General features: G+C 44.0%; 1 protein-coding gene across 2 annotated transcripts in view; it reads right to left on the minus strand.

The window, feature by feature from the left end:
* Positions 1 to 815: 815 nt before the first annotated feature.
* Positions 816 to 26285, minus strand: part of Hapln1 (hyaluronan and proteoglycan link protein 1) — a 69221-nt gene continuing 43751 nt past the window's right edge. Inside the window, exons 3-5 of one of the 2 annotated variants that reach the window (XM_023701004.1) lie at positions 12912 to 13280; positions 6446 to 6748; positions 816 to 4286 (exon numbers count right to left, since the gene is read on the minus strand). In XM_023701004.1, coding sequence (XP_023556772.1) covers positions 3997 to 4286; positions 6446 to 6748; positions 12912 to 13280 — 962 coding nt within the window. In that variant the 3' untranslated portion in view covers positions 816 to 3996. Of the gene's footprint in view, positions 4287 to 6445; positions 6749 to 12911; positions 13284 to 26285 lie in introns of both variants that reach the window. The other variant, XM_004640938.2, reaches the window with a different exon arrangement.

The raw sequence follows: 26285 nt of genomic DNA on the forward strand, positions 1-26285 counted from the left end.
ATTTAAGTACCGTGTCAACAGTGGACTCCCTGCACCTTAGAATCCATTTCCCCTGGGTGCCAGGAAAAGTCACAGCTACTTTTAATGTGGAAAATTTATGGTAGGGATGGAAACACTGGAAAACATAGTTCCTGTTAGTGGAGCTGAAAGTGGAAAAGGATTAAGCTGTGGAAAAAACCTTTTAATTCAATACTCGTAGTCAAGGCCATAAAGTATCTCAGCAATATTAATTGAATCAGTATACCTTAGATTTCTGAGATTGCTCAATTGGTGAGCGAAACAGTCATTTGAATTGTATAAAAAAGACAAAAGAAGCGCAGGGGCTGGGGTCCCGCCCCCTGCATGCAGTGCCAGCCCTGCTGCTGGGGGTGGGGCGGAACTTAGTAGGTGACTAAGACTGGGCGTAGTGTTGTGCGCCCGCAATGCCAGTGCTTGGGAGACTGAAACCAGGAAAATCACTACGAGTCCGATCTACTTAGTGAGACTCTGTAGATCCTGTAGACCCTGTACTAAATACATTAAAAAAAAAAAAAAAAAGAAAAAAGCCTACTGGTCATGATGCCATAGGTATACTCCTTTTTCAACATTTTAGAAATACTAGGAAATGGAAGGAGCTGATGTGTTTACATTATCCACTCAGTTAGTACAAGGATAAATCAAATGTGTTTTCTTGAAATAATGCAATGAGCGTCTGACACAAAGAAAAATAGCTGATTCTACAACTCAGAAAAATCAGAAGATACTGCAGTGACATAAAATTGACTTTTAATGTTTACCATTTCATTGTTATCTTACAGAAAATGAAAACATTTTTTTTTTTTGTAACACAGATTGGTTCTTCTCAAATTGGTACTTAGGTATTGCCTTTATATAGAGATTTTTGTTTTCATCTGGTAGCTTAAGATCATCTGATTCGTTCCTTCTCTTGTACATCATTACTGCTTTGGGCGTAGTGAGCTGTGACACCCTTAACATTGTTCATCATTGGCCTTTCTTGATGGGTTCTCACTGAACAGATGATTCCCTGTTAATCCTACACTCCATAGTGGCAACTACTCCATGGGACCACCATGCTCCTAGGAGTCCTGAAATCAAGAAACCAACCTGGCTGCCAGCAACCAAACTGGAATCTCCTCTGAGTCTACTTCTATTGCCAAAATAACAAGCGACTATATTATTGCATAAAATAACACTTTTAACAGGTACCGGCCCCCTTTCTATGAAAGAAAGTTTAAATTTACAAATACCATATTTGGCTAAAAAATACTGTGATAAAATACGGCAGCAGTCATTCAAAGATGGCTTCCAGTGTTAATGTGACAATTTTTCATTTCTGACTGTTTTTATATGAATTGCTTCTTTTTGTTTAGATTTTAAAATGTAGCTGTCTTAGTGAAATTCGTAGATATGCTTTCGTCTGTATGTTGGTCACAAGAGTTAATTATAGACAAAATGGTGAAAACAAGATTTTGTAACCAGCCTTCCATTTCATTCTTTTGATATTCCTGGAATCAAAGTCCAAAAGCCAATTTCTGAATTAGCTGCTGTTATACCAACTTTCTGTTATGATTTTGACCAGGAGAACTTCTCTTTTTCAGACATTCTCCATGAGATATTTTGGGCAATGAAGTAGGCAAGCAGACATTTGTTGGGAAAACAGCAAAATCAGAACAGTAAAAAGACTCTTTCTTCAGCTAGGAGTCCAAAGAGTATATGGGTTCTGATCCTGTAGGTAGGACCAGAAGCTAACAGTTACGTTCAGCAATATTCATTCTGTTAAGATTTATTTCAAGCATGGAAGATGGTGTGCAATTGGTACAGAGGTTGATCAGCTAACAGTCGCTCCAGAGATTTTGATCAGCACCAAATCCTGTACTAGTAAGTATTCAAAAATTAAGAAATCATACTACAGTTAACACTATAAAGGCAGAGTTCTGTGACAATAACTGAAAGTTACATACTTGCTTCAATAGAAAATTTTTCTCATTTTCATTTCTAATAAAATTCTTATGAGATAGGCAATAATTGTTCAGGTATGGGCTTACTCCAGTGAGCTAACTCCCACTCTAATTTGAAATGCTGGAGCTGCAATTTTGGAGACAGTCCCCTCTTTAAATAATGTGTTCCTCTTACTCTAGCCCATTCAGGTATCATTAATTTAGAAGTGTGGGTTCTATTTATACCAGCAGTATTTGAATTAAATCTCACAATCTCTTTGGATCTATAGTTTCACGTAATTCACATATCTGGTCTAACTTAAAAACATGCATGCATACATTGTCATCTTTTAATATTAAAGGCTCTGAAAATTTCCAGATATGCTTTTGATCCAATAATCTACTTTTATTTACAGTGTTTCAGCTAGATAATATGTGGATATAGCTACAGCTTCATGGACTCCCAGTTGCTCTATACTTTCCACATATATAATTCTACATTTATGAACTTACTAGGATTATTACAGAGCTTTAAATGCAACCACAATCAGTTCAAGAAACAGATTTATTTGCTCATGTTCATGGGAGAAAAATCTACATTAAAAACGTTCATGAAAGCATTCCAGCTATGCCACCCTTAGATTATTTTACTAAATCCCGTTGATTAGAAATTGTTGTGAGACATTGAGAAATCGTGAACTGTGACGTGAATACAAATATTGGTCCCTATGGGGTCTCAGCGGTCATAGAAATATAGGAAAACAGAGCTTTGTTGAAGATGGGAGCTGCTACATGAGAAGCTGTTTTTTTGAAACTGGACTTAGATTTTGTTTAAAGCCCTGAAGATTTTCGTGTAAACTTTTTGATGACAGCTTCAGCATTTCGCATATGCCGAATGATGGCCAGCAAGGTCGATGGCATTGACCATGTCTGTTAGTTCCAGGACGGCTTAGGACTACGTTATTTGCTTTGTCCCCCAAAACAGGCACCATTTGAACTTTTTAGTGTGCGTAAAAATAGAAATACAAATTTTGAAAGTTGGGTCTTTATTCCTTGGTTAGGCAAATATATGGTTACTCATTCTGTCTATGATTTAATCTTTTCATGTAAGGTAAATAGAAAAGAAATATTAAATAGTTTAAAGTTATTTTTATAGGACAATAACACTTCATTGACTAATGTAAAATCGAGCTGCTAAATTTACAATTTTTCTGTCCAGCAGTTTATCTATAGAACTACCCTGAGTGGATCCTAAACGCTACCTAGCAAGGGTGCTTCAAATTTAAATACAACTCAGTTATGCTATGCAAAAGATAAAGCTATTTCTCTCAGACATGTGTAATTTTCATTAAAGAAGGTAGAAGTCTCTCACCGGTTGAATGCTAGCTGCATATTTAGAGTGCATGTAAATGAGATTATTAGAAGGATTCCCTGTGCTTATTACTATGTCTTTGAGCCCATACGAAAGTTTTGTTGTCGCTTGGAAACAAAGGGGTGGGGTGGTTGGAGGAAGTCAAAGACCGTCTGTTGGAAGCTTGAAATAGTAACCTTTAGAAGCGTGGCCTGCTTTCTCACGAAATGTGAGCTTTGGGCCACCCCTCGGAATATGTTTGTGTGCAGAAGCCTGTACTGCAAATCTGTTGCTCTAATCTTTTCATCAGAGTCTGTCTCAGGATTGTAGAAACGTGAAGTTTGTGCTTGTGGGGGCTGGTGCTCTGGGGAGCAGCCTCTCTGCCTGCCTTCGTGGCCCCCGAGCGAGCCTGGAGCTGCAGCGACCGGGTCACGCAAGGGGACAGGGAGGCAGCGCGCGCACAGCTCGGCTCAAAAGCCTCCTGGTCACGTGAGCTCCCCTTAAAATTATATTAATTTGCAATATATATTGAAGGATAGCTTTACAAAGAACAAATTAATGAGTTGGCCTGTATGAAAATGACTCTTTACAGTAAAAAAGGGTTATCACAGTTTTGGTAACTTGCAGTGAGTTCGTATTGAAAAACCAAACCAAACCGAACACCTTTCACATGTTCCCAGTGACCTGGGCGCGACGCCCGGCTTCCCCTCAGTTGTATGCTCGAAAGCAGTAGACGCCGTACAGCTTGTGCTTTTTATCAGGAAAGCCCACGAAGCGCACGGCCGCCTCGCTGGGGCTGCAGCGCCGTCGGGGCCGGGAGATCGGGTAGCGCACGCTGCCGTCGGCCAGCCAGCCCGCGTCGCAGCGGTCGTAGCCCAGCAGCTTCCAGGCTGCGAAGATGTGGCCCACCTTGGCGATCTGGGCACCATCGTTGAGACAGGCTTGCACCGCCTCGTCGTAGGTGAGCTTCGTGGGGTGGATCAGATAGTAAAACCGGCCTGCGGGGAGGAGAGAAGAGACCACGGTGACCGAGCTGGCGAGAAGGAGCTGGACCCGAAGTCCTTTCCGTGAGGTCTGGGAGGCCTTGGGAAGCTGGGGCTGTGAATGCATCCTCGGGCGCTGGGGCTCTGCCATGCAATTCCTTTTTAAGAACTTGTCCCTTAGTGTGTGTTCACACATGCCCTCTTACAGCTTTAGTGGCCCAATGGGAATGGCAGATAGAATTTCTGCTAGCTAATTAGCGATTAAAAAGCACCCTCCTGTGGTCCTGGACGTTCAAAGCAAGGGCTATTGAAATTCTAGCTGGAGCGAGGCTGAAGCCCAGCACAAGTGTCCAGAGAGACAAAATTTGAATGTGAAAGGATTAAAAAAAAAATTTTCTGGCATAAAAGTCCATTAAAAAAAAATCAAAAGCTCTCAAGTCCTTTTCATCCCAGGTATCAATAAGACATTATCCTCAAACACTACAGTAGGAAAATATGTAAAATGCAGGAAGCCACTTGCCACAAACGATAGGGACACGGAGCGTGAACCCAGCCCGTCTTCGCTCACTAGCAAATAAGACGGACTGTGGTCACTCTGGACTCCCACTCTCTCACCCTGACTCCTTGCCACATCTTAATTTCATGAGAAAAACTAGTTAGGCTTCACCATTTATTGCACAGTGTTAATTACTGGGATGCTGTTACTATGTACAATATGTGCAAAATGGATAAAGTATGACATTGGCTGACAGAAGTTGTACCTGCTGATGGAAGATTCTTTTTTTTTTTCTTTTCTTTTCTTTCTTTTTTTTTTTTTTTTTTTGGCAGAACCGGGGATTGAACTCAGGCCCTTGTGCTTGCCAGGGAAGTGCTTATTCCACTGAGCCATCTCTCTGGCCCCTTTTTTTCTAATTTTTAAAAAATCTTTTTATTTATTTGGTACAGGGTCTCACTATGCAGCTCAGACATAGTGATCCTCCTGTCTCAGCCTCCCCAGTGCTGGCACTACGGAATGTGCCACCATGCCCAGTCTTGGGGCTAGCAGGGCATGCAGTACCAGGGATTGAACAATGGTCCTTGTAATTTCCAGGCAGGCGCTTAGATCATGGAGCTGTCTCCCCAGCCCAATTTTCTTAATTTCAGACAGAAGACACCCAGATCCTCTTATGGAAGTGCACACTGGGGATGCAATGTAATTAAAATATAAATTACTAACTTCCTGGCTCTCTCTGGACTCAGATGATGCCAATGGGAAAAAGAAGACAGGGGGAGTTCCCTAGTCCAGAGGTCAGCATGCTGCAGGACCTGCCTCGGAGGCAGCCTGGAGTGGGAGATGGTGTGGGCAGGGCTGCTTTTTTTGCTGGAGCACACAGAGCTGTGGGCAGGAGGTATGAGCAGACCACTTAAGCAGCCCAAATGTCTGCTCCCAGCTCTTCCCAGAGGACTTTGTCCACCTCTGATCCCTTCCCACTTCCCCAGAAGCATGCCCTCTGGTTCAAGCAGCATACTCTGCAGGGGCCAGGTCCTGCTTCCTGGTTTTCTGACCTGTGCAGTCCCTCTGTCCATAGTTTGACACACCTCACACTTGGCTTCACTTTCTCAGTTGTCATCTTAAAATTCCTAATCCGTGTTTGCATTTTGCATCAGGCCCCCTGAGTGAGGTAGCTGGCTCCCTGGTGTGGTGCACACTGGCAGTCCTAGCACTCTGGGAGACTGAGGCAGGAGAATCACAAGTTCAAGCCCAACCTGGGCAATGTAGTGCCATAGCAAGATTTTATCTCAAAGAGCAGAACTGAGAATCCAAGCCACGAAGTCCACTGCCGACAGCCCTGATGGCACGTGAGGGTCCAGCTGCCGCATCACCACATTTGGATGCACTAAAGCCTGAGGCTTGGAAACATGGACCTTTCCCCCAACTTACATGGATTGTGCTAAAATTACGACGCACAAGAGCATTGCACAGCTTTTCAAACTACAGCAAGAATACTTCAAAGCTTTGGTGTTTTTATGTACAGGGTCTACAAGGGCTCACTACACAGATCAGACTCATAGTGATCCTGCTGTTTTCAGCCTCCCAAATGTAAAACTTTGGTTTTTAAGCAGAGTGGAGTCACCCCAGAGCAGGGCCCCACGCAGCAGGTCCCAGTAGGACGCAGCCTGCAGTGTGGGCTTACCATTGAAATTGGAGGTGAAGCAGAACACGTCATATCTGCTCTTCTCCTTGTCCCAGAAGCCATAGTTGCGGACTCCAGGCACCGTGTTCTGGCCGCCGCAGGGCTCCCGGGGCCGGGTGATGGGGTACTGCACGGAGCCGTCGCTAAGCCAGCCTGCGTTGCACCAGTCCAGCCCGCTGCGCCAGGCCTCGTAGAGCTGGTCAAAGGAGGCAATCATCGCGTCCTGGTCCAGGCAGGCCTGGCGCGCCTCCAGGAAGTTCAGGTTGTAGCGCCCCAGTCTTGGGAAGTAAGGGAAGACCACGCCTATCCAAAGGGTACAAAAGGGTCAGAAGAGGTCCGCAGATGGGAGTCACACCAGCAAACCCACCTCCCAAGGTGGCATCTCAAAGGTGTCCCAAGGTGGCACCCTTTCCCCTTCTGAGAGCCCCTGAGCCTTGAGCTTCTCTCACTCAGCTCTTAGGTTTGATGTCTTCAAGGAGCTGCCTCTTGTGCTAAACACTCAACACACACCTTCACATGGCTAGCAACAGGTTAGTGCTTCCAACCTGCCTGCCTGTGGGCTTACCCTCTGCACCTGCTTATTAATACCAAGAGCCACTCAGCCCAGAGCCCCTTCCACCCTGGGGAAAGATGACAACCAAGCGGGTGGGGCACGCAGGGGTGGGGAGATCGCATCTGTCAGAAGTCAGTATTTTTCTTAGAAGTTACTACAGAGTAAGTAGTTTTATCTAGTTGTGGGAGTGCATAAAGAAATGTTAAATATTGAAATATGTGTAATATACCCACTTACATGTGTTTCTTAGACAGGTTACCGCAATGAGAAGCTTCTTATCTGGAGAAACTCTAAAGTGAATTTGCTTATTAACAAACCTGGTTAAATAGTTCATATCACAGTTCAGTACAGCGATCTGCACCCCTCTGCCAGCACCACAGCTGTTTTATTTCTCTCAACTTTTTTTTCCTATGTATTTGGTAAAGGGTCTCACTACGCAGCTTGGACTTGTAGTGATCCTCCTGTTTTCAACCTCCCCCGTGCTGGCATTACAGGCGTGTGCCACCACACCCAGACTCGGTGGCTGGCTCAGCGCTCCTGGGGGCGGGGTTGGTGTGACATGCGGTGCTGGGGATCACATCCTGGTCCCTGCACTTTCCTAAGCAGTCTTTCAGCTTTTAATGTAGTCCTGCATCTTCTTTTACTTTCCCTTAGTCATAGAACTAAAAATAACAAATTTCACTTGACAATATCTCCATTATTAATTTTTAGCTCTCCATTTTATACCATAAATGGAAAACAAGGTTTTATGAAAATTTTCACTGCAAATAGGCAAAAGCAAACAGACAAACAAGCAAGCAAACCAACAAACTTCCCTGCCAGAGACAGAGAAGGCACCGGTGAGCTGACTGACTGCTGATGTGGAATGTTTTAGAGAACGGAACCACTTAGTGAGTGTTGATGGCGTAACTTTTGGGTTTTCCCGGGGAGGTGTGGTAGTTTTCAAAGTAATTTCTTCTGATCAAATAATGGTGGAAGGTATTGAGCCATCACACAGCATCCTGCGCAATTCCTCATCGGGTGAGGATAGCCAGATTAAAGACCAGACTTGATTCATTTACTGGACATACAGAATGGCCATGTGTCTCACATTTCTTGCATTCAAGGCTGAGGCAGGAGGATCTGGGGTTCAAGCCCAGCTCAGGAAATTTAGTGACTTAGCGAGATCTTGCCTCAATACAAAGCAGAAACTGGGCTGGAATGTTCAATTCCCCAACTGGACAGAAAAATACATGTCAAGCATCTTCCCCATCATTACTAAAAGATAATTAATTTGGAGTGATTGTATTTTTAAAAATATGATTTTAAATAACTAATGTTTTATCACATGGAAGGCAAAGGCTTGTCCCACTGAACGGGTAACTGACGGGCTTGTGCTGCATGTTATAAGATGCACAATGGCATCAGCGGCACTCGGGAAATGCTTCCTTTTGTGAATTGTCCTGGGAGCCTCTACGGAGAGAAATTTCCAGTCAGAATGAGGTCTCCTGTAGCAAAGGTCTCTGGGGGCCACGGCTGTCTTCAGCACGGCCCAGCTGGCACCGATTCCTAAGGCAGCGCTCCAGGATGACTTCCGGGTCTCACTCTGCCTGCTCGAGTTCTTGGCTGTGGGATCGGTAGGCTGGAGCACAGCCAGAGGGAGCAGGGAGGGGCTCCGGGCAGCTGGTGCGCCCTGCGGAGCTGAGCGGGACCTCACGTCCCCCAGCAGGACTGTGGGAGCCCCAGCTAGGAGCTCCACAGGTCCTGGGCAGGAGCCATAGCTCTTCCTGTTCACAAGGGGCTCTGTCCCCTTTCCTTGGCACCTCTTAGAATGCCCAGGAAAGGGGCATACTGGCTGCATCCAGTAAGGCTCTCTTGGCAGCTATAAATCAAGTGATAGAAAGTCTCAATGAATCTCAGCCTGAGGGGGCAAGTAAACTGTAAGGCCTGATCACAATACGCAATGAATGTTTAAAACAATTACAGCAACAGACGCTTTGGCACTCACTGCCCACTAATGCTCTCCCTTGCTTGGAGCTCGGAACACGCTCGCCCCGTGGTTCTGGCCACTTTCTACAGCAGTTCTGGAAGACCATGTCACCCGTGCTGTACTCGTGCTTTCCTAGCTGCCACGAGCTCTGCATCAAGTCAGAACAGTTTGCCTTTGCAGTCATTTCGGCTTTGAGGAAGATCCAGAGGTGCCTGGTGGCAGACCCGGTGAACGAGGTGGACGAGGGCATGGCGGCCTGCTGCCTTTCTGTTGGCTGGTGCCCAGCAGCAGCAGCAGCAGATGCTGTACGTTTTGATCACGCCACAGAAAGATGTGTATGAAAGAGCAACTCCAGAGCTGCTTCAGAAAGTGGCCAAAAGGATGGGATGAATCTGCTCAAATCACAAAGCAAAGGAGAGTTTTCGGGGGAGATTTACGGCAATGCGCCTTTTACTGTGCTACATTTTTAAAATTTAAACATTCACTGTTTATTTCTATAATATCTTCTATTGTGGGTGGCTTTTCTTTCCCAAGTATCTCAAAATGGTAACGCAGGAAAATATAGGATATTTTAACTTATAATAATTTCAAACATCTGGAAACCTAGGTTTAAATTTCTTGTAGTGTATTATGGTAAACTTTCACAGGGATTAGGAAAATAATTTCTTTAGGGTTTTTCCTTATTGACTATGGCATGTTACTAACACATGGTTAGGTTAGTTCTTAATGCAGTGTGAAATATTTTTATTTTAGGTGCTTCCAAATTTAACATAATTTCATATAATCAATTCCTAAAGCTAAAGTGAAATTTTATGTTAAAATGTCAATGTTTTTCAACTATGAGACTAAATACTCACTGTTGTACCAGCTTAAAATATTTTCTCAACAATTTTTATTTAATGTTTGATGAGGTTGGAAAGAACATATTCCAGGTAAATGAGGGTCAACCTCAGTGCCAGAGTCACCCACATTGGAAAAGTGTCACTTTATTCTACATATTCGGCAGGCACAGTTCAGCACGCAGATGTTTCTCAAACAAGTATGCTTCTGGAACTGCGTGTTTGCTGGTAACTTGTTTCACTTCCAGCTAGTTAAGACTTCAGCACCCAATGGCAGACTCCTTGTCTTTGCGCAAAACCTTGCAATCCCTCCAGCTGGAGTATGGAGCAAGTTGCTGCTGGCATGCGCCATTGCTAACGTAAGAAAAGTTAAGCTTAGGGGTAGGAAACAAGGGAGTATGGCTATAGCTCATTCATCTCTCTTTTATGTTTATATGTCAAAAGATAATCAAGAGCTCTCCTCTTTTCTATGAAAGACTGGTACGTATCACTACAAAGGAAATTAATAGGAATGTTACATAGCATGGAAAACAGTAATATAAAATGAAATAAAGGAATTGGCCAGTTGAGGTCTATTTTGAGGAAACACTTTTTAAGATTTATAATCACGGGGCTGGGGAGATACCTCAGTGGACTAAGTGCTTGCCTGGCAAGTGTAAGGTCCTGAGTTTGATCCTAGGTACCACCAAAAAAAATTATAATTACATGGGCAATTCATCCCATTTGTTAGTGAATAATAACTTATTAGATATATAAAAGTTTTAATATCTTGATAATACATAGATGTATCAATAATCTCCATAAAGTAAATATTTCTAGTAATAAGACGAAGACCATATAGTATAATTTAACTGCCCTTAGTACCTCTTCTATTCTCTATTAGTAATATGAACATATTAGTTTTCTATTTCTTTTTCTTTCTTTTGTTTTGTACTTAGGACAAGGTCTAAAGGGTCTACAGGGTCTCACTACATAGATCAGACTCATAGTGACCCATCTGTGTTCAGCCTCCCAAGCACTGGGATTACAGGCACGTGCCACCACATCCAGTCTCAATGGCCATCTCAGTGCTCCCTGGGGTGGGGGTGGCGCCGCAGGTCCAGGGATTGAACCCTGGCCCCTGCATCTGCCTGAGCAGGCGCTTTAATCTGCTGAGCTATTTGGCCAGTCCTATTTTTTTTTTTTTCTTTTTAAAAATGTATTTGGTTGTTACAGGGTCTCACTATGCAGCTCAGACGTTTAGTGGTCCTCCTGTTTTCAGCCACCCCAGTACTGGGATTACAGGCACGTGCCACCACACCTCTGGCTAGCTTAACCTGCCCTGGTATGGGGCTGGCACAGCAAGTGGCAAGTGGTGCTGGGGATCTAATCACTGTCGCTGCGCCTGCCAAAGCTTGCCTAAGCAGGTGCTTTAGTCTGCTGAGCCATCTCGCTGACCCTAGTTTTCTATTTCTGAGACTATATTTCTATGTAAATGGCCTCATTTTTACCAACAGATGAATGATTCAGGGAATAAGTATAATTTTAAATAGCATTTTGTGTATCTGTTGATTGCTGCAACTGCATTGAATTTTGTAAAGCTACTTACTGAATTTCTAGTAACACCATCCTTGTTATATTTATAAAATGCTTATTTCTTGTTGCATTTTTTTTAGTAATATAATTAATTAGTAATGATTAGAAGGCTTTACCTTAGCCAAGATTGTGTGCCACAATAAGGTAAGGATTTTGCATTTTCAAATGAAATTATAAAAATTTATAAAGATCATCATAGAATAAAATAAAACCCATAGTTAGAATTTGAGAGACCTAGCCCATAACCTAAGGACAATTTTTACCACATAGTCTGGGAGATAGGTAATCAAGGTATGGAAGTTACACGTACAAAAGTTGGAAAGCTACAGCCGACCACGTGGGGCCAAAGACATGCTTAGCAGCTCTTGGTCTGTCAGTGCTCCTCTGTCTTCTCTGAGCCAACCACTCCTTCCACACTACTAATCCTAACGTTCATGGATATTAGACTGAATAAATAAGACCCGAAAGGCCAAGGCTGCATGCAACCAGGAGCCAAAAACTGCCCCAAAGACAGGCCAGTGAAGGGTCCCAGGATGCACTTTCTAAGATGGTGCAAGCTATCAGATGCATGAAGCTCGTCAGCCTCCACACGCGATGGACTCGTGCAGCCCTAGAAGGTCGGCTCTCCAGAGGGGACGTAGGGCGCCGACAGGCATTTTTTTCTTCCAAAAGCCACAAAGCTGCACCAGGAGACAAAATGAGCTTCTATTAACTGCATACTGTAGTTTTGTGGAAGGGAAGGCTGCTGGCCATGCAGCCAGAATTCATTCTCAATGTAAAATATGGCTAAAATATGTGAAAAACCAGATGGCATGATATATGTAGAAAATGAAAGAGCACGTTTCCTTGGAGGATGGGTGTTGGCCAGAGGGAGGCAAACGTGGAAGGGACACTTGGCCTGGAGGGATTTACACCCATGTTGGTTTTTGAATCAACTGAATATATTATATATTCAAGGCATGGGACCCTCCCCTTTCCCTAAACACCTTGAGCATTTTGTTTTCAGTGTCTAAGAGACGCTGGGTTGTGAAACAAGGAGCTCTTGACAGGAACATTTGAATAAACTCGGAAGTTACTTTGATGTTAAATTAACTTTTTATAGTCATTTAGCAGAATATAATTTCATTCATTTGAGTGCAGGTGTTCTTTACAAAACTACCCATCATTTTGCAGCTGAGTAATTTTAGAAGGATAATAACAAAGAGTCCTATATGAATTTCTCAGTAACTATATGTTGGGAATAAGTTTCGAATAGAATAAAGCAATTTCTAAAAATTATTAACTCAGATCCACCTCATGTTTTCCCCGGCTGCAACAGCTCCAACTGTGCACATCAGCTTGTGTGTACGTTTGGAATGTGAAAGCTGAACACAGGCAAAGTGCAAATTATAAAATAACAGGAAAACACCCTGGCTATAGGCTTTTGCTTTCTCACATTATTACTATGGTAAGCACTACATATTACCTGTCATAAAAAACGATCCATGATTAATTACCGCTTTCAGCTTAGGCTTTTCTATAGATACCCACCTTGCAAATCTAATGCCACCACAGCTGTGTCGTCTTCTAAGCCTTCAATTACCTCACACTTGTATCTCCCATAATCCTCCAGGGTGAGGTCTGTGATGACCAGAGAAGCGTCATTGTCACCGCCTCCCTTCAGGAACACTCTCCCCTGGTAGCCCCCGTAGGTTTTCTTGTGGTAGCCCATGGACACAAAGACATCCACTTCTTTGAGGTAATCTGAAGTTAGTTTGGTCCACTTGATTCGGATCTTATGGAGTCCTGAGGCAAATGCTGCAGGGTTTCGGTAAAATTTACAGGGCAGTGTGACATTGCCACCCCGGTGGGAGAAGACCTTGGCTTGTTCCGCTTGCACAAGTAGACGGGGGCCATTTTCTGCTGTGATTCAAATGAAAAAGGAAAAAAAAAGAGAAAAGAACCAGTAATATGCTTTCAGAGCTTTCCTATACAATGACATCTGCAAATGCACAGGATGTGTGACAGAAAGTATGGCCTGGGTGACTGTCTCCTCCCTAGCAACTCTTTTGGGCCAGGTAGAACAGCACCTCTGACCCTACCGCGTGCCTCTAAGGTAGGCATGTGCATTCAGACACTAAGAGCAGGCAGATTTGCTCTGTGCTCAAGAAAAAGCATTGTGTTCAAGGTGGACCGCTCTCTGACGTTCAGTGACTTCAGAATACGTTCCATTCATTTTTCTGGTTCCGTGCTTCTTTGTTTAAATATAAAAAATAGAGGTGAGGCTGGATAGTGGACTGAACATAAACTCAAAACTGTCAAGGTAAGCCCAGCTAGAGTTTTTAACATAATAAGTTTGTATTATAATTATAGACCAAATACAAAACAGCCCGAGTCCCTTTCATGATACTGTTCTGGCCGAAGGCTTCAGTGTCCCGGTGTCTGTGGCAGGCACGCAGATGCACCCCACGGGCTTCCTGCCGGCCGAGCCCTCCAGGCAACAATGTGCCTTTCATCCTGCCACAAAGGCTACACCTCAGAGAGGAATTTTAAATGAGTGCTATTACAAATTCCAGGAGGCACCACAACATATTCTCCCAAATTCCGATGTTAAAAGGCTACCCAGTTTTATTTAGTTCCCCATTAGCCAGCTAATTCCTGGCTTCCTCGTCCCCTTTAAAGACCCTTTGCGCTCCCTCTCTTTCTGCGGTCTGCTCATCTCACTGCTCAGCTCTCCTCAGCTCCGCCTTCCCTTCCCAGCCCTTGGACTTTGCTCCTGCCCTGCTGCGAGCCTTTAGCCCCTTCCCGAGAACAGCGCAGTCTTCCAGGTCGGCCAGGTCAGCGGCGCCGCCCTTCTGGCATCCTCAGATCCTGGCTTTCTCTGGGGTTTCTACTGCTTAGCGCACGTTGTGCTTTTGACCTTGACGAGGTCTGTTAAGAGCATGCTGGACTTGAAGATAAGACGTGATGTAGGAATTCCCCGACATCCCTCCTTCCTGCAGGGCAGCAGGCACCAAATAGCTCTTGGGCACGAAGCATTTAGGATACACAGACCACCAGGAAGGGCAGCCACGAACCTGGGGTGGATCTCAAAACTCACTGAATGGCAAACATATATACAATTCTGAATTTAAAATAAAAACTATCCCTCCAAAACCAGATATACCATTTCTATTTTTGTTACATAGCAATCAGAATTAATATTTTTATTTTTCTTTCTTTATTTGTTTTTGGTAGTACCAGGGATCAAACTCAGTACCTTGTGCTTGCCAGGCAAGTACGTACTCCACTGTGCTATCTCCCTGGCCCCAGAATTACTATTTTTAAATGAACATATTTAGAGTGAGTTTCATTTTTAGCGAGCCCCATCCAAATCTTGAAAATGAGAAATTTAACAAAGGCATCGCAGTCCCCACTTCTCATAAATAATGACATATGAGAATAATAATTTCATGGAATAGTTAGTTAAAATGAGTTACAACTGAGTTCACCAAACACTTCATCACAGTACTACTCTTTGTCTTCTCAGTGCAAGAGCCTGTGACGGGAGGCAAGATACATCCGTCCCCAGCTCCCCTTGCCTATTGCGTCTCCCCTGCAACACCGCCAGTGCAACACGGCCAGTGACTGCACAGGCTCTACTTAAGCCTCACTAGTCTTCCTTCTAGGGCAGAGAGAAGATGCTGCTATGAGGCGGGTTTTCTCAGTAATTTCTGGTCGCCCTAGGAACACTGCCTATTATCTAGGTAGGACACCTGGGCACTGCGCTTCCCATGCAGGGACACAAGTTTAGATTTGGCCCACAGCTACAAGAAGTCTTAGCTCCATGAGAGTTTAAAGTTAAAGTAACGTTCCAGCTCACTGAGGTCGATGGTAGATACGGTAGCTGAGAACAAGGCCTTTCGTTGGCATAGGCCTTGCCTAACTTCAGTGCTTTATTGCTTAGCTTTCTGGCAAGTGATGCAACCAAGCCCTGAGCTCCACACATGAATTAGGGACAGGGAGGGCTTCCACTGTTCCTAGAGTGCCAGACACACATCAGTCCTAGAACACTGGCTGCTCAAAGGCAGGGAGGCCCTGCTAACTGGTGCTGTGGCACGGCGTGTTTCAGACATGACACTAAGGGCTCCTGAGCAGAGCTGCATATGTTAACCCGGTTTTCATCTCCCTATACAGCTTTGAGCCACATGGAGTTAAAAATAAATAACATGCATGCCACCTGCGCTGTGTAAGAGGATTTTTGGACATGCGGGTGGCTTGATGCAGTCATCAGGGATTCCAGAAGACATACAAGGTCTAGATATTTTATAAATTAAAGAACTACAGCAAAGATCAGAATTCTAGCACAGGGAGTGGGACGTTTGATTGTTTTCTGTGGTTAATTCTAAGTTGTGTTGTAGTATTTTAGATATGTGGGCTTCTGATTGGTTTGTCTTCTCCAGAATTTTGCATACGGCATAAAATCAAACAAAGCAGATGACAAATATCCACTGTCTTTGAAATTTTTTCTCATGAATGTATAAAATGCTAGTTTTCTAATTTTTTAGGGAGGGCTTCAGGTAATAGATGGCAGAAGTCTTCCGCTGAAACACACAGCATCCCAGGAAGGACAGAGAACACATTTAGTGGCTTATGGCCACTGTTGCTCATTAAACTAATCCTCTGACACGTCCTCCTAAGTAACGTTTTTGATTTTCTTGCTTTTAAAACTTCTACACTGCAGATTACAGCTTGTGGAGCGTCGCTGGGGGTGTGGGTGTGGGTGTGGGTGTGGGTGTGGCCTGTTTCCAAACAGGAAGCGGGAGAAGAATGAGCAGGAGCCACGGAGCTGGAGCTCCCGGGGCCACAGCAGCGTCCACCACAGGCTCCACAATCTGTGTCCTGAAGCACGGAGCTTGCACCGTCATGAGGCTCCCTGTGTCCTAGGTTGCCATCCGGGGAACGACCTGGAAGCACAGCGGTAAGGGAGGAAAAACAGCAAAGGCAGCAAGAAAAGGAAGCGAGCGCTCTGGGGGCACCCCAGAGGCGTCCTGGGTCTGATGGGTGGACTCTAGCCCTCCACCAGCTGGAAAGCCACGCTCAGATCAAATCTCACTGCTCAGCAAGGCTGGTGCACATAAATGTAAATCGTGATCATCAGGATGAATATTTCTTACTTTGCTTCTAAAAACGTGAAAGAACAAGTGAAAGCAAGCTTATCTGCACCTTTCCTTTGCTTTTCAATGCAGAAAGCTGCACACCGACCCTTCTGGAGACCTTGGTGCTTAGCTTGAAGGAGGGCGCCTACACATGCCGACCGGAAGCCAAGCATGTTCAGAGACTGAATTTTTTAAAGAGTAATTTATAATGATAAAGCTTCCTGTTTGTATCCTGAGGGTCAGTATTGGTGGCTTGAATGGTCTGATGCCCTCCAAAGCCCAGAGCCGTCCCCAGGGAAAAGAGTGGGACCGGGTGGGGAGGATGATGGGACTCTGTGCGGCGCGGGGGCGTCCTCAGGATGCGCACTTACCGGGTTAGGGACAGCACCTGGCCCTGCACACCGGATCTCTACATCTGCTGTGAGTCGGAGGAAGGCTGTTAAGCAATCGCACAAAGACAACTGCAGAACTGTATGTGAGGAATCCGGCCCTAGGCCGGAGCTTGTTCTTCTCAGTTCCTTTGAAAGCGGCTCTCTCTCTCTCTCTCTCTCTCTCTCTCTCTCTCTCTCTCTCTCTCTCTCTCTTTCTTTCCTAAAGCAGGGATTGAACTCAGGCCCTTGCCCTCGCCAGGCAAGTGGTTATTCTGCTGAGCCATCTCCCCGGCTCTTTCTTTTCTCTCTCCTCTCTCTCTCTCTCTCTCTCTCTCTCTCTCTCTCTCTCTCTCTTTATGTGGAGGGGAGTGGAGTGGGGCAGGTTGTAGGCAGATAAATTCAGGTGACAAAAAAAGGAGGAGGTGTGGTAGATCAAATAGCCTTTTGGGAATGAATTTATGCATTCTACAAGTAATCATTCTGACCTTGTTTTCTCTTTTCTCTGGTGTATAGCTAAATAGGATTCAGAACTTGAGATTGTTAATCCAATTTTAAAACCAAACAAATTAGAAGGCTATTTTTTTTAAAGATGTCTAAGCAACATGCTAAGTAAGGGCATTAAAATATTTCTTCTTGAAAAATACTCTGCCTCCACCCTCCCACATTCCCGTTTGTTATCCTGGTGAGACACCAGCCCACATGTGCATATTTACCTTTCTACTCATGTTTGAGCCATCCAGTGCTATTAATTCCTTTCACCATGTTGTGGGCCACAAACTCTGCTCTTTCCAGGCTGTTCCATGATCCTAAATAGAAAGCTAATTTCTCTCTGACATACCGGACTCATAGGCATGAATATACTTCTCAACTCCACAAGCAGTCATTTGAAAAAAAAACTGCACAAGGCTTAAAAACTTCCTTTCCTTTGTGGCCTGTTAGCCCTGGTAGGTTTGGATGGTGGGGCGAGCTCTCTGGGAAGTGTGACTTGCCTTGGGGCAGCCAGCACCTGTGTGAGGAGGACCCCCGCGGGTTTGAGTTTGCTCGCTGTGGATTGCCACACTCTCCTGGCCACGGCTCCTGTCCTGCTTCCACAGTTTCTCCATCCCAGTCATGACGCGGAGCCAGGCACACTGAGAATGCTTAGGACTGAAGTGCTGGACTGTAGCCACCGGCATGGATTCCTGAGCGTGCTGCAGCTCAGCAAGGAAAATACTTGGTAAAAATAGCTCTGCACACTAAAGACATGATATTTATAATTACTGCACACTACCCGATTGTGCCACTGGAGCTTCACGAGACACTATTTAAATAGAACCTGTAGTGTAGGTATTTTGTCTCCGTGTTGTACCTGACACATTACATTGATTAGAATGCATCATTTAGGAAAAAAGAGTGCTCTCCTCCTTAACCTTTGACTTCTTATAGTTATTGTGTTTGCTTAGGCTAGAGGGAGACGTACCACACCTGAGTGTGTCCACTCCCAGGTCAGGGGTACCGACTTCGCTCGCCATTCTGATGGGTCCAGCTGACTGGTGGGGGAAGGATTTGCTGGTGACCTCTACTCTATCTCTGCTGTCTCCCCAACAGACTTTGCTCTACTAGTTGTTTGTAATTTGTTAGAGACAAAATTGTAACCTGCTTCTCCACCTAATTCCTGGCCAGGGAGGACTTTGAGCCTCTGCTCTACAGGGCAGATCTGAAGGGGGCAGTGGACAAAGGGCCCCACTGCTACTCTGCACCTTCACCTACAGGATGTCCCTTTGAACTCTTCAGTGACCCATCTTTTCTGTCACCTCGAGTTCAATCTTTGACCTGCAAATACACAAGTAGATGTGTGCTTCTGGCCATTTAGCAAATTTGAAAGTTTCTGTGTGTCTCTGCATAAGCCACACTGGCAAACATTTAAAGAAATGAATGACCTTGGCAACCTGTGGGAAGGTCAGGTGGGGATCTGGATGGCAGAGTGCAGGAGATCGGCGCTGGCCATTGCTCCGAGTTGTAAGGAACTAGAGCCAAGTGAATGCATTATATACGTGGAAAGTAACAATGGAACGGAATAGCCTTACAGATGCGGCAACGTAGCAAACAAACACACAAAGCAGTGTCTAGCACAGCTGTGCAAAGCACACAGAAGCCAGCAGCCACAGCTCTGCTACACTCTTGCAATTAGAGGATTATGTTTTTCAGAATATCTATTGCATTGTTAATAACTATGTTATCTTTAAACAAGTAAGCCTTTAAGACATGAACATTCTGTCTTGTTTTCCTGTTTCTCAGTGATATTGTTGCCAAGGACGCAGCTCGCTGTCCACTCTGGAATTATAACGGGAGAATTCAGGGCTGCAAACAGGATGAATGAAGACTGCGCCTTGCTGGGAAGTGACCACCCTGTTTCTCACCACTGTGACCCTGCCCCTTGGTCTCACAGAACCAGCGGTCACGTTCTGCCATCTTTCCCCTGTCCCTAGACTGGGCTTCTGCCAGTGGTGGCCTTCTCGCTCTCCACTGTGCGGTCACTGTGTCTTCTGTTTCCTGCTAATCTACAATGAAACAACATAACCTAGATCTGCAGGGGTCTACAATCTCTGATGCTGTGTGCTCTCCTATGAGCTCTGCACTCCCTGGTGCGATGGGCGTGGAGCACCCTTACTCTCTGAGGTGCCGAGCAAGTCTGACTTCCTCCCCTGCCCTCCAGCTAACTTGATTCTGGGGTGGCAACTGGATGATGCCAGGATCCAGGCAGCACTCTCAGCTTTGGTGATGCTGAGGATGACTGTGGGCTGCGTGCTGGGCGCTGCGGCACATGCCCTCGCTGTCCCGGGGCCCGGCAACTTGCTTATATAATGCAGCATTTGTTTTTTTTTTTGAAGGAATGAAGAAGTCGTTCCCTTTGAAGGATATCCAAACATAGCTTTGCCCTATGGAGTTGATACTGGTGGGCTTCTCTTAAGTGGATATCTAGAGGACTCAAGAGGCTATGGGAGTGAAACAAATATTATTTAAGAATCACATTTCTCAAATGTACATATCCTGAAATTTTTCTCTGTTCAATTCCCTTTTATCTTTTACACCAGGAGGAAGCAAAGTGTGCGAAGGGAGGTTAGCTGTGTCCTGCTGATAGAATTCTTTGTGGGCTTTTGCTTTTCCACACTACTTAATCCTGCACTTTGTTCTTGGCACTTAAGGGAGCTAATGAGTCAAGCACCTGGAGCACATAGCTCACGCTGGTTCGCCTAGACTTTCGTGCCTCAGTTTGCTTATCAGAAAAATGGAGTTAACACATCACTTCCTCGGGGTTCTGGTGAAGGTCCTGAGAGATCACCCCTGAAAGCTTGGCCTAGTTTCTGGCCTATGTTGAGGATCAGGTGAGGGCTCACTCGGAGCTCCCAGTGCTCCTGACTGCAGTGGGCGGCCAGACATGCCCAGAGTTCCTGCCCTGTGGGCTGTTTCTACTGTGTGGCGTTAGAAGACAGATCCTAGAAAGTAGCCTTCCTAGAGACTGGCTTCCCATTATCTCCTGATGACTCGCAGCAGGGCAGGCAGACTTCCTTTTAAGACCACCATGATAGATGCCTTCAAAAATCTCTCTCCAGCACTGTCTCTACCTCTGTAGCCCGTTTCTATCTGGTCCCCCTTTAATTTTGCTGATGGCTTCTGGCACTCACTATTTAGGTAGAATGTACATATTTATGCGGCCATCCCGCTTTGGTTTTTTACTCCTGTTTAAAAACCACCATGTTAGTTCTTGGGAAAGTCCCCACTTAAGGCCAAAAAGCAAACTTTATTTGCACAGTGACTCATTTCTTCCAGAGCATAGTGACCTAAAACGAGTAGAATAACACGTGGTCCTTTTTTATCCATTAGTTCTCTAAAAAAGGTCCCAAAGAAGGTCTTGGATAGAGGTTTTGTGGTTCTCGTGTAGGCCTGGAGCACAGCAAACACACTTATGTGAATGCCTAGCGACCCTGTACGTGTGGCAGGCAACGTGGCCCACCCAGCTTCCTTGGGGAATCTCAGCTCAGCACAGCAGTGTCGTCAGCGCTGAATGAGACCAGCCGCTGAATCTGCGCAGAGCAAGGGAATCTGAATGTTCATGGTAGCGATTTCCCACCTGCCCTCAGTCTCTGCATCTGAGCTACCAGGAAGTGCTGCCCTCTACCTCCTTTAAGTCTGATAAAACTGATCCCAGAACAGGAGATGCTTTTAGTATCTTTATTAATTCTGAGTGATCTGCTCTCATCAATAATTTTTAGAATTTTGATTTATCTCTGCTAGTGATGATATATAGACTAAAGAACTAGTGTTCAACTCTTGTCATTTTACACAGAGAACAAAATCAAGCTGGGCGATCCTCCTTACAGGGAGATTAAGGAGCCAAGGAGAAAACATAATTTGAACATTTCACTAATTTGTTGAGTAACATTCTAAAGATAAACATAGTTTTCAGGATTTCAACTATAATAGGGGCTTGTTTCAAAGGTTATAGAGAGACCAAAACATGAGTCACTCTTCTTCGTTAGCCTGTAATTATGTGCACACTCCTCAATTATTGAAAATGTCCCTTTATGCGGTGAATGGGTATCACTCCAATCACTCGCTTCCACTGAGACCACTTCCGCTCTTGGCAAAAGGTAAGGTCAAGTCATTTGGAATTTGCAGAAATGACACTGTTGATTTTATACACAGATGGGTAAAATGTCTTCACTCAGCATGAAATACATCAGGATAATTCCAAGCAGAGTTCATCCCGAGAGGAGAAGAAATAAGAAGGGAGTGTTTGAGATTTTACTCAGTAGACAATAATAGTACATCCTTAGCCTACCATGAATCATGTATTATTGAGTGCTGAAGCAAAGTGAAAGACCAGTCACAGAAGAATGGACTAGGAAGGACAGTGACAGTCCCTGGAAGCATAGGTACCATTCTAAGAGGCGTCAGACCTGGGTCCCCGTGGACATGGTCTGGTAAGAATTGGACATGTTGCAAAATAGCAAGTGTTTGGATATTTTACTAAGACTACGAGTGTAGGTTTTAACATAAAAACTGTTTAGCTCTAAATGCTTCCCACTAATATAGACTTTAAAAAAATTATATTAAGAAATTCCCACACTTCAGGGATCAGGATGTGCACTGTGAGATGTGAATTCAGGAGCTCTGCACCCTTCTCTACCCTGTGCTGGTAGTGAAGATCCCGAGCTGAGAGCAGATTCGTCTCTGCCCCTCTCTCCGTATATTCCAACGCCACAGTGACCTTGTCGAGGCTTGTGGCACAGACTCTACTCAAGTGGTAATGCAGGATGCTTCTAGCATTGTGCTGTTTCATTAGCACCAAGCTAGGAAATCCACCTGCCATCTGGTCATGCGCTGGGTGTCCGATACTTACACAAAACCCTGCCTTTCTTTCCCAAACCTGTTTGCTTTTCTCCTGATCTTCCTCCATTTACATTATGCCTTCATCATACATTCATTTTTTTTTTTTCAATCAAAAATCTAGGTGTTGTGTTCAAGCTGTGTCAGTTCCCTTGGTCGCGGCGTCTGATCTTTCAGGAGGTGCTGCCAATTTTACTTTGGTGCTTTAAAAATGGTTGCTCTCTGTGCATTCCCACTATCACTGTCTTCACCCAGGCTGCAGATCTTACCCCTGAATCCCCTGCACCCCGGCTACGGCCAGCTCTCCTCCACTCTCGGCCCACATCACTCACTAGTCGCATGCTCTGCTCTAAGTGAAAAGCAGGTTGTTCTGCTGTCTTGCTCAACCCTCTAATGAATTTCAAGCATGTTTAGCATAAAGTTCAAACTCAGCCCTTTGAGCCACTTATCATGTACAATGATTTGTCTCTTGCCAGGTTCTTTTGGTTTCATCTTAAAGCCACATCTACTCCATGCCGGCTCCACCTCCCCTGCAAACCGTCCCTGAGTATCTGCATCTTCCCTTCTTTCTCTGGAGACTGAAATGCTCGGCCTCTGCTCTGGAGACTGTCTTCTGCTCTTGTCTCTGGTGTCAGGACGATGCTTTCTGCTTGGAAAGTCCTTCTACCCTTTAGAGAGTTCAGTCCACTGCCCCTGAGTCTCTCTGTCTCTCTGTCTCTGTCTCTGTTTCTGTCTCTGTCTCTGTCTCTGTCTCTGTCTCTGTCTCTCTCTGTCTGTCTCTTTTTCTCTCATTTCTACTCCTAACACTGCTTTTTACATTTTTATTCATATATTAATTTGCTTCAATTTATTATTTAATTTTATAAGAGGGTCCAATAATTAGTTATAAGAATAGAGGGCAAAGGTAAAGAAGCTTGATATATGAGTACATTTTGATAAATTGTGTGCAGTTTACAAACAACTGCTGTGTGACACATCTTTGAAAGTAAGATGTCTGTTTACATGGAAACATCTACACCGAGGAGTAGCTATCTCAGAAGCTTTTCAGTATTTAAAGCTAATTAAGAGCCTGTGGTGACAAAAGAAGATGATCCCTCACACACAATCATAAGCAGATTCTTGAAGATTAAAACCTGTTCTATAATTGGTAACACTTTTCATGAGAAAGTCAGGACAAATTGTTTATAATTGACATAATACTGGGAAAGAGAACTTCAAATTTTACCTCTCTATGCTAAACACATTTAAAAATAGGAAAAAAAAAGCTTTCATTATTTTTTGCTATCAACATTACTGTTCATAGATAATCATGAATCAATCTTTGTAGTCTTACATAAGAAAATCAACATATGCAACATATTGTAATTCAAAAGGAAACAAGCATATCTCTAATTTACTTCTTTCCTTTCACCTGCTGTTCCTTTACAGCTCCGTGGCTGCAGAGTCTAATGGACAAACTTAATTCCCACTGCAGTCCAGGAACAGGCCAGAGCCATGAAGTAAACTAGCACCACAACAGAGCACCTCATGTGGAAAGCACCTCATCTCAAGGTTTCCATTTGTTTTTATTCTAATTTTTCCAACATGTTTTAGTAAAAAGAGAATGATTGGTTCTCTCTCTCTCTCTCTCTCTCTCTCTCTCTCTCTCTCTCTCTCTCATCTCTGTCTCTGCCTGTTTGTCTGTCTGTCTGTCTCTCTCTCTGATCTACTTTACTTAACCTGCACACTTGACAGTAGTAGAATGGTTCTTGTTCTAGCAGACTTTGTCAGTTTCATACATGATGGACTTTGTGCATGTGTAGGGTTCTGTGTGTGTGTGTGTGTGTGTGTGTGTGTGCGCGCACATGCGCATATATGTTTTCTACATTATTTCTATGCTTCTTTCAGGTGGACAGTATTTATACAATGTAAGGAAAATTCATATTTAAGATATTTTGTTCGAAGGCTTCACAGCACAATCCTTGAAGAGATAAAAACATACTCCTCAGAGCTCATACCAGTGGTCATTAGTCACTGATGGAGCCCTAAAGTCAAATGATGAAAAGTTAATGAAACTACAATCCTTAAGTTCTCACTTTCCTTTTAATTGTGTTATACCTTTCTCTTTTTATTTCTTCTTTTGAGTTCTTACACTAGGGAGACTATATGATATTTACACATGTGGGTCTGGTTTATTTCACTTATGAATATATTTTCAAGGGGCATCCACTTAAACATAAAGTTTTCGAGTTTATCATTCTTTATAGCTGAGTAATACTCCATTGTATAAAAATACCACATCTTTTTCATCCATTCCTCAGGTTGACAGGAAAAAGCAAGAACTTAAGAATTAAACAATGAAGAGAGGGCAAGGAGAAAAGCTAGGAAACATGACATGGGCAAAACCATACATTTATAAGCTCAAGATGGTTAAGGCAATGATCCTGAGAATCTTCAGCAGGTTTTTGAAACTAGCAGTTAATTGGTAGGATTCTCACCCTGACTAGCTATATATGCTGATAACCTGTGAACTAAGCAACTGCCCTGAATAGCAATGTGTAATACTAGGGTCATGCTTGGAATGCCTGTCATTCTGGTCTTCTGAATACATACTGATTGTCATGTCATATCAATTACTGCTATACCGTCTCTCAAGTAAATGTTTGTTTTTTTAAAAAAGGGTAATAAATAAAAACAAGATACAAGAAAAAAAATGAAACCACAACTGTAAGAGCTGCTGCTTGTGCCAAAGAGTCGCCTTCAGTCCTCGGGACACTGACACCTAGCGCTACTACACTGTAGTAACACAAAATAGGTGAAATCCTTTCAAAGGAATTGCACAAAATGGCTAGTTTTCTGTGTCTTCATTCTGAAGTAAAAGTATTTGTATGAAAAAGACTTGATTTTTCCCCAGGATATTTTTAGTTGGATAATTTCATGATTTTTAGCTTCTTGGCATTTTAAAATTTTATTTCTATCATAATTGATACGTTTGATAGTCATCTAATGTGAATAATGACGTTAATTTTTATATTTCACAATAAAATTCTCTGGTACTTTATAGCACCTAGTTTTTATACAGAATTAGTAATTGTTTATGATTACCTAAATGTTACTCAGAAAACACGTGTAGGTTTTTCTTTGGTATGTGTAGAATTTGTACTTATGGCTACAAATAACTGCTCTGCCTCAGAAAGATAAAAAGTTGGATTTAACTTTTGTAACAGATCCAGAGATTTCAAATGAGTTTTGTGTGGGAAAGAAAAAAAATTGAGCTCCAATGACACTTTTCTAACTCTGCAGCATGCTTCAGCTCTCTAGTTAGTCTGTGGCCGTGCATTACTGAGCTCACCCTGCCCCTTTCTGTTCCACTGTGCGCGCCGGCTCCCCACTCTGCAAATATTACATAAGAAACTGGATAGCACTGCAGCGAGCAGACGTGAGCCCAGCACTCGGGGCTGCGCGCATGCATCAAGGAGACTACTGGAGCCCGCCTTGGTGGCGCTCGCAGCGTGGGAGACGCTGCATGTGCAGCGCAGAGCTCACGTAGGACGACGCAGCTGCTGGTCTGGTCCCCCTCCTTCCCACCTGCTGCTTCTCATTCCACGAACTGTAAAGATTTCCCTGAGATTCGGAAAGTGTGGACCAGACCACGATTAGGAAAATAACTCGGTTTCTTTAACAAACAAGTCTTGATCACTGATTTTGCCAGGTACAGGTTTCAGTGACTGGATGGGGTAGATTTATATTGTCTATGCTTGTGGACTGCACTGTGTCCTTGGTGGATGACACTGGAGTACATAGAACAAGTATTTAGCCAGTGCTGCCAAGAGAAAGATCAAAAAATAAAAGAAGACAGAGGTGAGAAGGGAGAGAGTAGTCATGAGAGCTTTCTTAGAAAGGGGAGGGAAGGCCACATGTTTGGAAGACACCAGGCATTATCCAAGGGAAGTTGCCTTGGTCGGCGGTGTGAGACTAATGTCACAGGTGTAGGTCTTGGTTTCTTCATTTATCCAGTGTGATGCCAATCTGGATGGTCTTTGCTAGTGTCCTGCTGTGATCCAGGC

The sequence above is a fragment of the Octodon degus genome, unplaced genomic scaffold (assembly GCF_000260255.1).
Source record: "Octodon degus isolate 3935 unplaced genomic scaffold, OctDeg1.0 scaffold00129, whole genome shotgun sequence".
NCBI classification, from domain to species: domain Eukaryota; kingdom Metazoa; phylum Chordata; class Mammalia; order Rodentia; family Octodontidae; genus Octodon; species Octodon degus.